The following is a 13,057-nucleotide window of genomic DNA, read 5'->3' on the forward strand; positions in this document are numbered from 1 at the left end:
CTTTTAGAAACTTGAAAAGTAATCCGTAGGACAATAATAGGACAAAGGAAAGGAAATAAGTGTAGAAAATGACAAAAGAGAGATTGGATAGAGAGACAGTGAGAAAGGCAGGGTTAAAGAGAGAGCAATGATGATGGTGGGATGTGCTGAGCGAGGGAGGAGGGACATCAGAGTCCAACAGGGACTGAGAGAGAGGAGGGGATGAAGAGAATGTGAGAGAGATAATTCAGTTACATGACTCAGGTTTGTTCAGAAAGCTGCCAGAGCTGCAGCTATCTGCAGATCTCTGCAGATGGAGGTTGAGGACAGAGACGATCTCTGCTTTCCACAGTTCCCAAACACCTCCTGCATAAAGCCCTCGCCTTGGCCCCAAACAGTTACCATTATGCTGTATTCCATCTCTCCAATCACTGTGACTCTCAACCTGCTCATCATCATCTCTATCTCCCACTTCAGGCAGATATTAACTTCTCAGCTTCTCTCTACAGGATTTGTAACTTAAAAATATGAACAGCCGCTGTACATTTAGAAGAATTGTCTTTGAGCTAGTACTAAATAATGTTGCTCCAAATGTCTGACTTTGATACCAGAGAGTGTTGTTCATGTCCACTCTCTTACCAATATTAAGCATTGTTTCTGTCCACCGTGACCTCAACCAAGTCATTTTAACTGTCTACACTTAAACATATGGTAACTACTGATGTGGTGGAACCGAAAATGTTCAAACTCATGTGGATTTGTATTTTCATTTTGAATACTGGTTTTGTTACTCTTGTTGGTTAAATGGTGCTTTTCTCTTTCCCTCCAGACAGCTGCACACATCCACCAACATCCTCCTCCTCTCTCTGGCTGTCTCAGACCTTCTAGTGGGCCTCGTGCTGATGCCTGTAGAAGTTCTCAGCAGAACATCCTGCTGGTTTCTTGGTGACTTTGTGTGTGCTATGTATACTCTTATTTGCATCATCATTCCCTCATCCTCAATAGGTGACATAGTTCTCATATCAGCTGACCGTTATGTTGCTATATGTGACCCTCTGCATTACACCACTAAAGTCACTACAAGAAGAGTTAAATTCTGTGTTTGTCTGTGTTGGCTCTGGTCTTTTACCTACAGCCTTCTCTATGTAAAGGATCTTCCGACTCAACCAGGTAGTTATAGATACTGCTATGGAGCATGCTTCATATCCCCTGATAAAAGCTCACTGCTTTTTGATTTTTTTATTAACTTTATTGTTCCAGTTACTGTCATCGTAGCTCTGTATCTGAGAATATTTGCCGTGGCTGTGTCTCAGGCTCGTGCCATGCGCTCTCACATTACAGCTGTCACACTCCAGCATTCAGTGACTCCAAAGGCAAAGAAATCAGAGCTGAAAGCAGCCAGGAAGCTTGGTGTTCTTGTAGTTGTTTTTCTAATATGTGTATGCCCGTTATACATCGTAACATGGGTAGATTACAACTGGATTGTAGCTTTTATTCAACCCTTTTCAGCCATTCTGTATTTGTCTAACTCTTGTCTAAACCCTGTGATCTATGCCTTCTTGTACCCCTGGTTTAGAAAAGCAGTTAAACTCATTGTAACTCTTCAGATACTGCAGCCTGGCTCCTCTGAGACCAACATGCTGTAGAGAGGCGGTGGAGGGACTGAGATCAGACTCGGTCTAAGGAGAAATGAATGAATATGTTCCTGCTGTTCAGTGAGTGAATTATCAAATACAGAAAGTGAAGATATGATTACCCATCAATTAAAAGACCTGTGTTTCAGCTATTGCTTGTTGTACACTTTTCCTCTCTGCAAAGAGTCCTAAGCACCATATACTGTCTCTAGGTAATCACCGGTTTAATGCAAGTTTTAAATTCACTGACACTTATGAAGGGTGTTTTCTTCCCAGGGAACCATTTCTCCTTTTGATGGAAACATTTCACAACTACAGCTTTGAACTCATGTCTCTATGTTTGGTCACAGCATCATCTCTGTGATTTGTGTCCATGTTGTTGCTAACAGAAAGTCCAGGCCTGCTGGGCTCCTGTTTCACAGAGAAAGAAGATGCCCCTGAACAGCCACACTTTCCCTTCAAGTAGAGAAAACCATCAGCTGTTGTTTATCAGATACAACTGTCAGCACAAAAGATCATGTTCTCTTTCAGCTCAGGGAGAAAAGTTGTTTTTTCACTTTAATATCATTCATGTTTGATCTCTGTATCACATATGTTGTCTCTATGACACAAATATTTAAAGCACTATAAAGTTCTTTTGGCAACAAGTTAAACAACAGGTACTTTTAAAAGTCAGGATTATTTACAGTTCATCAGATAATATCAGTTACATTTAACATATTTAAGACACATTATGTGAATGTGATGGCTTGCCATTTAAAATTTTTATTACAAAAATGATCACATTTAATGTCAGTCATGCAATTGTACATAGCATTGTGATTTTTGTTTTGTCAATTTGAAAGAAATATAATAAACAATACATATTCATAATGTAACTCCATGTCCTTGACTGGTCAAGAAAAACCACAAGAGACAATAATGATCATTAATGATCATAATAATGATGAGAACAAAAATAAATAAAACTACAGTAAAAAACACAGTAAAAGCTACAGAGGGGGGGGGGGGTTGAGAGAATGTGTTTACCGTCTCTCTAAGAACACGGGTCACCAGGGGTTACAGCCTGCAGGGCATTAATCAGTTAAACAGACAGAACCAGATACTCTTACTGGCCGTTTTCAATCATCTCTAATTCTCACTAAGTGATAGGCATTTCCAAAGGTGGGTAGAGTAGCCAAAAATTGTACTCAAGTAAAAGTACTGTTACTTCAGAATAATATGACTCAAGTAAAAGTAAAACGTAGTCATCCAAATAATTACTTGAGTAAGAGTAAAAAAGTACTTGGTGAAAAAACTACTCAAGTACTGAGTAACTGTTGAGTAACTTCTGGTTTATTTTTTTCACACAACCATTCAATCATACAGACAAAAATTCAAAATAATCATCTTTAGGCAAATTATAGCCTAGTTCATCCAATCAATAAAATATATTTAAATTATTTAATTAATTACAAAATAGCTTAAATTAAAATAATCCAGGTAAATTCAAATACTTAAAAAATAAAATCAATAAAATAATAATACATTAAAAATAAATAAGCACAAGTAACACAAATTTCCAAACATTTATACTGAGGCAGAACTAGAACAAGGTAATTTAGCTGCTGTTTGGCACTTTTACTAAGGTAGACATGCAATATGAGTCCAGAGGCCTGTACTACGAAGCAAGATTTGGTTTTCTGTATCAGGAAGGTGGATAACTTGTTAACGGCCAATTATGCCAATGCGCACAGTAGTTTGAATAATGTTTTTATATTTATTTGCTCTCACGATCGCTTCCACTGCCAGGGTTGCAACTGAAATAATAGGCTAAAGCAACGGCAGTTTATGGAAAGCACAAGTGTAATTATGGTCAGATGTTGTGCCTGACTGATGGGGAAATGATATTGATAAGCGTTGTGATGTAGGCTAGCCTACGCATCTACAGCGTTGCCTATTTTTTCTTTTTGGCAGCTGTCCTCCTGTTTTAGGAAGCAGAGACTGTATTGCGTTTTGTCTGTAAAACCATGTCTGTGTTCTTCATATTTATGTATAATTATAGTTGGCTCTTCTTATGTAAAATATGTGGCTATTATTGGTCATGTTGTGCAAACTCTTTTATGTAAACACGCGCCACTAGATTGGGAAACCCTGGGTTGATTGAACTAGTTGTTAAGTAAGTAAGTAAGTAAAATTTATTTATAGAGCGCATTTCACAGATATAAACCACAAAGCGCTTTACAAGGTACATACACATATAATTGGGAAGAAAATACAGCATGACATGAGGAGAGACGAGGAGAAAAAGGCAACTCCCAGACTATGCCCCTGAATAGGGGTACAGTGTGGGAACAGGAAAAAAACACCTCAGCACATAAGCACACAAGCAATACATTTGCACTGCTGCACACCACATAACAGTACATTTGCACTGCTGCACATAACACAACATAACAATATAACATGACACGCAGTGGGGATGGGATGATGGGTGCATCGGGATGGGGGTCATGGAGTAGAGGTAGTCCAGGACAGGCAAACAGACATCTGGTCCTGCAGCCAAACTAAGGCGCTGGCCCCAGACCTGCCCGCCTGACTGGGGGAAGAAGCGGTGAAGGCGCTGGATAGGGGGCTGGGGTGTGGTTGCAAATCTGTATGTATGTCAAAGTTTGTGTATGTGTAGGCCTGTTAAGTCAAGCTACGTCTGGCCCCCGTAATCTGGTTTACTCAGTCCGCACGATTGTCATTGCGATACACAGCCGGTTGCCATGGAGTCAGCCCTGAAACAGGACCCAGTACAAGTCAACAATCAACAGGTGTCTGTGGGAGTCGGGTGGGGAAAATGAAGAGTGTGCCTCGCTGTAGTGCTCCAGGGGGAGTGAGTATTCAACACCGGCCTTGGCCAAGGCCAGCGCTGGTTCAGGAGCCGAAAAGATAAGGTTGGAATTTGTTTTGTCTTGGGTCTAGGAAGCCGGCAGTTAGTCACTCCCAACTTCTCTGAAATGTCCCCTCTGGTCTCCGTAACGATCAAATTTCCTTGCCAAAACCGTGAGTTTCCCCAAGATGTTGTCCAGCTTGTCCAGAGCTGACTGTCTCTCCAAGATGGTATCCAATTCTGGGCCCATGATAATCACAGTATCCAATTTGTGGCTCATGGAGTTCAGAGTCAAAATTTGAGTTCCGACAGCTCTGCCCACAGCTTCAACCATGACGGGCAGCCTGGTAATTTGCTATGTTCCCGTCTTCACTTTAATTTCTCGATAAACCAGGGCAATGCCTGAGCCAATCAGCAAAAGACCTGTTATCATGGTTCCGAATAGGTAGATATCTTCAATGTCCTCCACGGAAAGAACCGCCAGACACACGACCCGCCACCTCTCCCACGCGTCCATCGTGTAGCCGGCTGCGAACGTCCCGGCAGGGCAGTCAGGTTCCCCCGAACCCGAGCTTCTCGTCGAGAATATGGTGTCTATTGCGCCGAGAGACCAGTTAATCAAATCCATAATTTGTAGTTTAGGAGCAGTGCAGAGAGAGAGACTCTAAAAGTACAATAAACAGCAGACAGCACAAGACAAGATAGCAAGCAGGGTAGGCCTGGGAGGGAGAGGGAGAAAAGCCTGTTAACCACCGTTATATATGTCAGTGATCGTGACACAGCTTGCGGGACCGCGGTGGTTAGGTTAGGTGAAGCCATGTAACTATGTTAAAATCCAGGACATGTTGATCTGGCCTCTGGGGTGTTCCTCCTCATCTGTATTTGCATTGCCGATGGTTGATTCTGACATTGTAAAGCTAACCTGTCCCGCCGATGAGATTGAGTATGGTGACGAGACTGCACAACTACGTTTGATTGGTGAAACACAGTCACGTGGTAGAGACTTTAGCGGAAGTCTCTCTCTCTGTCAAAATAAAACATTAAAATGAGTCGTACGCGGGGGGATAAAAAAAATGACGCGTAGAATACCAAAGAGGTAAAAAGCAAAATAACAAGCTCATTGTAGCGGAGTAAGAGTACAGTTTCTTCTTCACAAATCTACTCAAGTAAATGTAAAAAGTATAGTGATTTAAAACTACTCCTAGAAGTATAATTGTTTTCAAAAACTTACTCAAGTAAATGTAACGAAGTAAATGTAACGAAGTAAATGTAACTCGTTACTACCCACCTCTGGGCATTTCAGAGCTATGAAGCTGCATTTAGACAACATTGTGTGAAAAAATGCAGCCCTTTTATTCATTTAAATATAATATAATAATATAACTCTGTTGAGGCAGCAGGTCTTTGTTAAATAAAAAAAGAGCAGCGGTACAACTTTTGCGCGCAGGTAAGGTGTCAGGTCTCCTGGGCATCTGAGTGGGATTGTTGCATTCAAACCTGCCCAAACGAACCGCACCAAGGGGGAAAACCAACCCTAGTGTGATTCAACCAAACTAAATGAGACAGGTGTTAAAGCCTGTGCCATGCAACAATTATTGTTTAGTGTAGAGCTACATTAACTGCAAACTCAAACTGCCACAGTTATTCATGAAATGCTCTGCTGACTTGTCAGAAGATGGAGCTGTTGACTTGTATTTTGCAGGATAGTAATGGAGTATAGCAGTTGAGATGTCAAGGTGATAGTGGTGTAGTCAAGTCAACCTTTGCAAAGTCCAAGACCAGGACTAGTCAAGACCGAGTCCAAATGAGAGAGAGAAAAATAGAATCCTCTTCAAGACCACTTAGATACTTGTTCATAATGTATGTGATGCAAGAGACACTATATCTTTTATTTTAAGATAATCATTTTGCATTATTTTTTGTAATGATCCAAAAGCAAGTACAGTATAACAACACTGTAGAATCAAATGAGGCTATAGACAGGTGTCACAGGTGTCACTAAAAACACAGGTGTCCCTAAAAAATGCACGTTCCAATTTTTGAAACGTATCACTTGTCTTGAAGAAACCCCAGTACAAAGTCTTCAGTGACGTTTCTGTGGCCAAAATCAAAAAAGGCTCTCACTGCTCGGCCCTAATAATACAGCCAAAAACAATAGGGTCCACGCAGAAATATAGTACACCCAAAAGTAAGTGAAAGAGCAAGACACTCCAATGGGGTTATTCACTGAAAAAACAGCTACCATGGAAACAATGTTTTTTTGCACTTCATTAAAGGACCAAAAATATAGTCTATTTAGTAAAATTGTGATAAGATGTATGTGGTTACACGTAACATACACCACAAGGATGAGAGCACAATTGTAGCATCAGACATAATCTTTAATAAGTGTGAATGGATCAAACTGACTCCAAAATCCACTATGAAAACTAAAGATCAAGATGAAAGAGTAACATCAATATTGAACAGGCTGGCCTGTTTTGTAGCTCACTTGAACAAATCAAGCTAAAAGAGGTGAAGAAAACAGTAAACACTTAGAAGATAGTTTAGTAAAATAGGTCAAACTATGCTAATTCAAATGAAGCTATGGACTCGTGTTCAGGAAGGGTTTTTAAGCAGGAAGAGGTGTCAAATTATAAATACATGGTCTATAATCATAACCATACGAACTGTTATTTATTCAAATCTTCTACATTAAAATATCTTTGATTTTGGGTCTCCAGTCCCCACATAAGCATAATGCCAGAGTACACAGTGGCATGTTAATATGTGTGTGGTGTTTCTATGTATGTGTGTATGACAAGAACAGATTCTCAGAGATGGGGACTCGAGTTTGAGACTCGGACTCAAAAGACTTCAGACTCGACTCGGACTCGAGCTGCGGGACTCGTGAACAATGTTGATTTTTAGGAAACGTCTGACGAGCTCGCTATACCCCTCCCTCCGTTACCTATAACCTGCCTACGTAACACGTACGTATTGCTGGCTGGAGGACAACAAACAAACATGTCAAATTCACCGGCCGCTGCTGTGCCATTCATCGTAAGTTTTGCGTTCAAAACCTTTAAACAAGACGGCCCAAACAAAAGAAGCACTCAATGCTAAATATGTGGTATCACGATAAAAGATTCTGGCTCAACCACATCTCATTTTATCAGGCATCTGAAAACGCACACTGATAGGTGAGTAAACATGTTTAGCTCAGCATTGACCATCTACCGTTAGCTTGCTTCTTGCTTTAGCTACGACCTAACGTTACGGGAGGTTAACTCCGACTGTCTTCCTTATAAAATATAAATGAGCTTTTGTTTAATTGCCAAACTTGTGGTGGTCGATTAACGTTACGTTAATCATTTAGGTGCCGCTGTCTGCCATCACGTTAATTATTAACGTTGTCTGCAAACAGGTTCCAGGATTATTGTTGATCATATAACGTTACAGTTTCATTTAGTTATAACGTTACACTGGTTTGAGAGTCTGGGATGTGTTGACTTACAGTAGTTTATAAGGTATGATTAGTTGCATAGGCAGTGCACATTACATGGATCTGCCACTAAGTAAATAACAAATAATTGAGGATTCTCTATCATAAGGAAGTGCACTGTAGTGTGTTAACAATTTAATTTGGTTGCAATAGTGTTTTGCATTTAGCTACACTGTGATGTTTTGCAGTTTTGAACTAAATAGGAGTATGTCAATTTTAGTGTTGTGAGTTATAATATTTTCTATATTTGGTCTTATGGCCCCACAGAGCCAGCACAATAGGAGCTAAGGCCTTTCATTATAATTCATCAACAGACAGGGAGTCCTTTTTCTTCAGAGCCTCAATTTTTGGTCTGTACTGTTTGTTACTTAAAGTACAGATATTGACTTAATAGTAGGGCCGGGACTTTAACGCGTTAATTAAGATTAATTAATTACAGACTTTAATGCGTTAATTAATTACACAATTTAATTTTTTACGCATTTTAATCACACTTATTTTTGCACCGCGGGACATTTCTCACTGGATGAGTTTCGGCGGACCGATTATACTGGCGCACCAACTAGCGTTCATGACTTCAGACAACAACAAACCACAGTGAACATGAACCGACATGAACGAAGAAGCTGACGAGACCGCTTTGGTTGGCCCCGGATGGGACATTTCTTTATAAAAAACGAACGGATCGAAGCGTCGATAAGAGAGCATGGTTGTGTGCAAGCTATGCAACAAGGAATTTGCACATCACCGCAGCACATCGAGCCATTTAGCAGCTAGCGTGGACGTTAGCCCGACTCCGAGTACAAGGATCCACACCCGACCTACACTCCACCAGATGGCTGGTTTAAGGACCAGGGTAACTAGTCTGAATGGACTTGAAAGTATTGTGTTTTACTAAAGAAGGTCTGCCTACCTATAGGCTACCTGAATTTTTGAAATGTACTATATTTCTAAGTATGCTATTGCTACACTTAATGGCAAAAATTGCACTGGTCTGCTGGACTTGGTTGAACAAAAATAAACAATATTCTGTTGCTTATGCTTATGTATTCAGTCATTCAATGGTATACTAAAAATCCATGTGAAAAAAATTACTTCTCACTGTTCTCAGGTCAAATATTTATGCAATTAAAATGCGATTAATTTCGATTAATTAATTACAAAGCCTGTAATTAATTAGATAAATTTTTTTAATCGAGTCCCGGCCCTACTTAAAAGTAAAGCGTTCTTGGTGTTTTTATCATGTTGCAGTAGTCTGTTTACACTGATTATGTACCAAAATATAAGCTGATACTGTATGCTGATAGATAAAGGAGTCATAATAACATATTGCATGCTTTGAATTCCTTATATATAGCTATGCAGTGTTCTAAGCAGCCTGGATGGGTCGCTGTACGTGATACAACACTTATTATAACCACATGAGACTTGAGACTTGGCTTGGACTCTAGCCTCAGAGACTTGAGACTTGACTTGGACTCTAGCTCAGAGACTTGTGAGCATCTCTGCAGATACTGGCACAAACCAACTCCATGAATGAACTGGTGAAGAGGAAACATTGCTGATCTTCAGCTGGCTGAGGCGAGACATCCAGTAGAGTTTTCTGGGCCTATCGGTGGGATTGTTATGGAAACCCTACACAGGGCGATAGTCTGGTAAGAGCAACTGATGTTAAACCATGCATCCAGCTAATTTAAGTAGCTCACGTCACTGTATAGTGTGAGTAAACTTAATTTAATATCATGTGTGGCATTTTCATTTGCCAGGTACAAACGTTTCATCAAAACAATTTCCTTCCCAAAACTATTTTGCAGAGCCATCGTCTCTGCATCCAGAGCTTAGCGCCTCCCGAGTCAAATGGCTGTTTGTTTTTTTCCTATCCCAGAATGCATCTGTGGTGTAGCAACACGGTCTCACGGCAGTTCATGAAATTTTCACGTTATTTTTAATCAATTCAATTAAATTTCAATTTTATTTATAGTATCAAATCATAACAGAGTTATCTCAAGACACTTTACAGATAGAGTAGGTCTAGACCACACTCTATAATTTCCAAAGCCCAGACAATTACAGTAATTCCCTCGAGAGCAAGCAGTAGCTGTTGCAACAGTGGCGAGGAAAAACTCCCTTTTAGGAAGAAACCTCGGTAGACCCAGACTCTTGATAGGCGGTGTCTGAAGGGGCCGGTTGGGGGTGTGATGAACAGTGGCAATAATAGTCATAATAACGATAATGGAACAGTGACTTTGAAGGTAGTCGTGGAAGCATAGCAGGGCACATCATGTCATACTGAGTAGTGCAGTCTCCAATACTGGATCCTGACTGCGTATGAACATCGCAGCAGGGCGTTGCGGTATGTAACGTGGCGCTGCAGAGCATGGGTGGATGCAGTGGACGCAGCAGGATGCAGTAGGATGCAGCAGGACGCGGCCGGGCATTGCAAAGCTCAGCGAAGGAGAAACATAAGGACTCCGGGGAGTAAACTCCCCAGAGCTAGGTTAGTAACAAGCATTTCTGGGACAAGGATGCATACAAAAGGAAACAAATGAAAACCGAGATGACAGAGCAGCTCAGTGTGTCATAGGAAGGAAGGAACTTCCCCGTCAGTCTTGAATTATAATAGCATTATAATAGCATAACTAAGAGAGGCAGGTTAGCTTAGAGAGAGGTGCCGGATCGGGCTTGAACTCTCCCCTGCCGGATCGGGCTGTACTGGCCTGCCTCCCTCTACTCTCACTATATTATGGATTATATGATAAATAAATCTGATGACTACGAAGAGAACCAGGTGGTCTATTGATTTGTGTACAAGAACATGTTTATCTTGTTTTCTTTCATGGTAGCCAGCACGAAATGGGAACCATCTACATGGAGGTTGGGTTTAGGAAAAGATGAATGGGGAAAGCAAACATCACACCCCGGGACACGATCCACGGTCTCTGGGTGACACGCGACAACATCAACGGGACGAAAGACGTTGAGTTTTGGAAAAGGAGAATGGGGAAAGGACGCGTCACACGCCGGGAGACGGCCGTGGGGGACGCACGACAGTAACGGGATGGCGGTAGAGATGGGACAACCGACTCTTTTACGTGAGTCGGTTCAACCGGACGGTCGTTGGTTGGCCTACTGAGTTAATAGATCCGGTCACCGGTTCGCGTGCCCTCGGCGGCGGGGGTAGGTGTACACGCATTAACTTCCCCCGCCAGGAACCAAGACACCGCGGAAGACTCGAGCGGTTGCGGTTACATTCGGTCTCAACATTATTTTCACACTCATACTGACCGACACTAGACTCAACACGGTGTAACACAGTTACATTTGGTAGTCTCCTTGTGACAGTCTAACTACCATGTAGCAACATTCATTTCTAACATTTAACTTAACTACCAAGATAACATTACATGTATTTGTATGTGATATAATACTTTCTCCTTGGTAATGTAGCCTATGAATTTGTATGTACACAATCATCTAAGTTGCACGAGAAATAAAGGCTTCTGGGATCGGTTGATAACTCAAACTTGCCGAGAACCCAGACACCTGTTTGAATATAGACTCATGCAGTACGCTCGGTTACGGTCCTTACGGTCTCGTTCAGTAGCCTGGTGCGCTGTTCACCTCGTGACCGCTTGCCTACCATGTAGCAACATTCACTTCTCTAACATTAAACTTTACATAACTACCAAGATAACATGACGTGTATTTGTATGTGATGTACTTTCCCATCGATAATGTGTGAATTGCCATGAACACAATCATCTAAGATGAACCAGAAACAAGCCTTGGTTAATAACTCAAACTTGCCGAGAACCAAGACACCGCTTGATTACATTACTCGAGCAGGCCGGCCGGTTGCACGGTTACATTCGGTCCTCGTTCAATAGACTGGTACGCGGTCTAGGCAGCTCATTTCCTGATTGATTCTACCACCACCAATCGTCGAGAAAAAGGATAAATGATTACAATATATTCAATTACACTGGGGGCTATTTTCCATTTGTCCCAAAATCTCACTAAGTGATAATCGTTTTTGAGATGTGAAGCTGCATTTAGTCTGTAAAAAACACAGCCCTCTCATTCATTTAAATGGGCCACTCTGTTAAAACAGCAGGGCTTCTTTTAAAAAATCAACAACAAGAAAACAACAGTGGTACAAGCTTTGCTGGCACGTAATGTGACATCATCCAGAAAGGTCGTGTCTGGGGTTAAGCTCAGGAATGGAGGGATTGATTAGTGTCAGAGGGAGAAACTAGGGTTAGGATTGGGTTAAAACGCAACGCCCGGGATGGGTGTTGCGAGGGGCACAAGGGGACCACTGGTGTGAATAAAACACTTAAAAACCTCCTTAAAAAACCAAGTTTGGTTATATAAAAGCTGTTTAAAAGAAAGCCAGATATTAAAAGCAGGTTAAAAGAACCACCAGACAGGACGGACAGCGGGAGAATAAAACTTGAAACACCCCCACACCTGCCCTGGCCTCTCTCTGGGAGACATTACAAAATAAATAATTAAAATCAATAAAAAATAATATATATATATATAAAGAGAAAAATCCAACCTTTTATTTAAGTACATTACCTTGGTGGTAAAAAAAAAAATCACACATTTAGAAAAAAAAAACTTGAAATCATGTGTTCCACAATTATTGGCACCCCTGATGTTTATACAACCCCCTTTTGCCAAGAAGACAGCACTTAATCTCCTTCTATAACATTTCACAAGATTGGAGAACACAGAGAGAGGGATCTTTGACCATTCTTCTTTGCACAATCTTTCTAGATCATCCAGAGTCCTGGGTCCTCTCTCATGCACTCTCCTCTTTAGCTCACCCCACAGGTTTTTGATTGGGTTGAGGTCTGGGGACTGAGATGGCCATGGGAGGACCTTGAGTTTGTGACTGATGAACCATTTTTGTGTAGATTTATGTTTAGGATCATTATCCTGCTGAAAGACCCAGTGACGACCCATCTTCAGCTTTCTGGCAGAGGCCATCAGGTTTTTATTTAAAATGTCCTGGTAGTTCAAAGCATTCATAATGCCATGCACCCTAACAAGGTTCCCAGGGCCTTTGGAAGAGAAACAGCCCCAAAGCATCACAGA

General features: G+C 41.2%; 1 protein-coding gene across 1 annotated transcript; it reads left to right on the forward strand.

Annotated features, from left to right (window-relative positions):
- The first annotated feature begins 292 nt into the window (after positions 1 to 292).
- LOC120570287 (trace amine-associated receptor 13c-like) lies at positions 293 to 1,625 on the forward strand. The gene is made up of 2 exons (XM_039818553.1): positions 293 to 456; positions 809 to 1,625. The coding sequence occupies exons 1-2, from the start codon at positions 293 to 295 to the stop codon at positions 1,623 to 1,625; spliced, it is 981 nt and encodes a 326-aa protein (XP_039674487.1).
- Positions 1,626 to 13,057: the final 11,432 nt, after the last annotated feature.

This window comes from Perca fluviatilis, chromosome 12 (genome assembly GCF_010015445.1).
Source record: "Perca fluviatilis chromosome 12, GENO_Pfluv_1.0, whole genome shotgun sequence".
Lineage (NCBI taxonomy): Eukaryota > Metazoa > Chordata > Actinopteri > Perciformes > Percidae > Perca > Perca fluviatilis.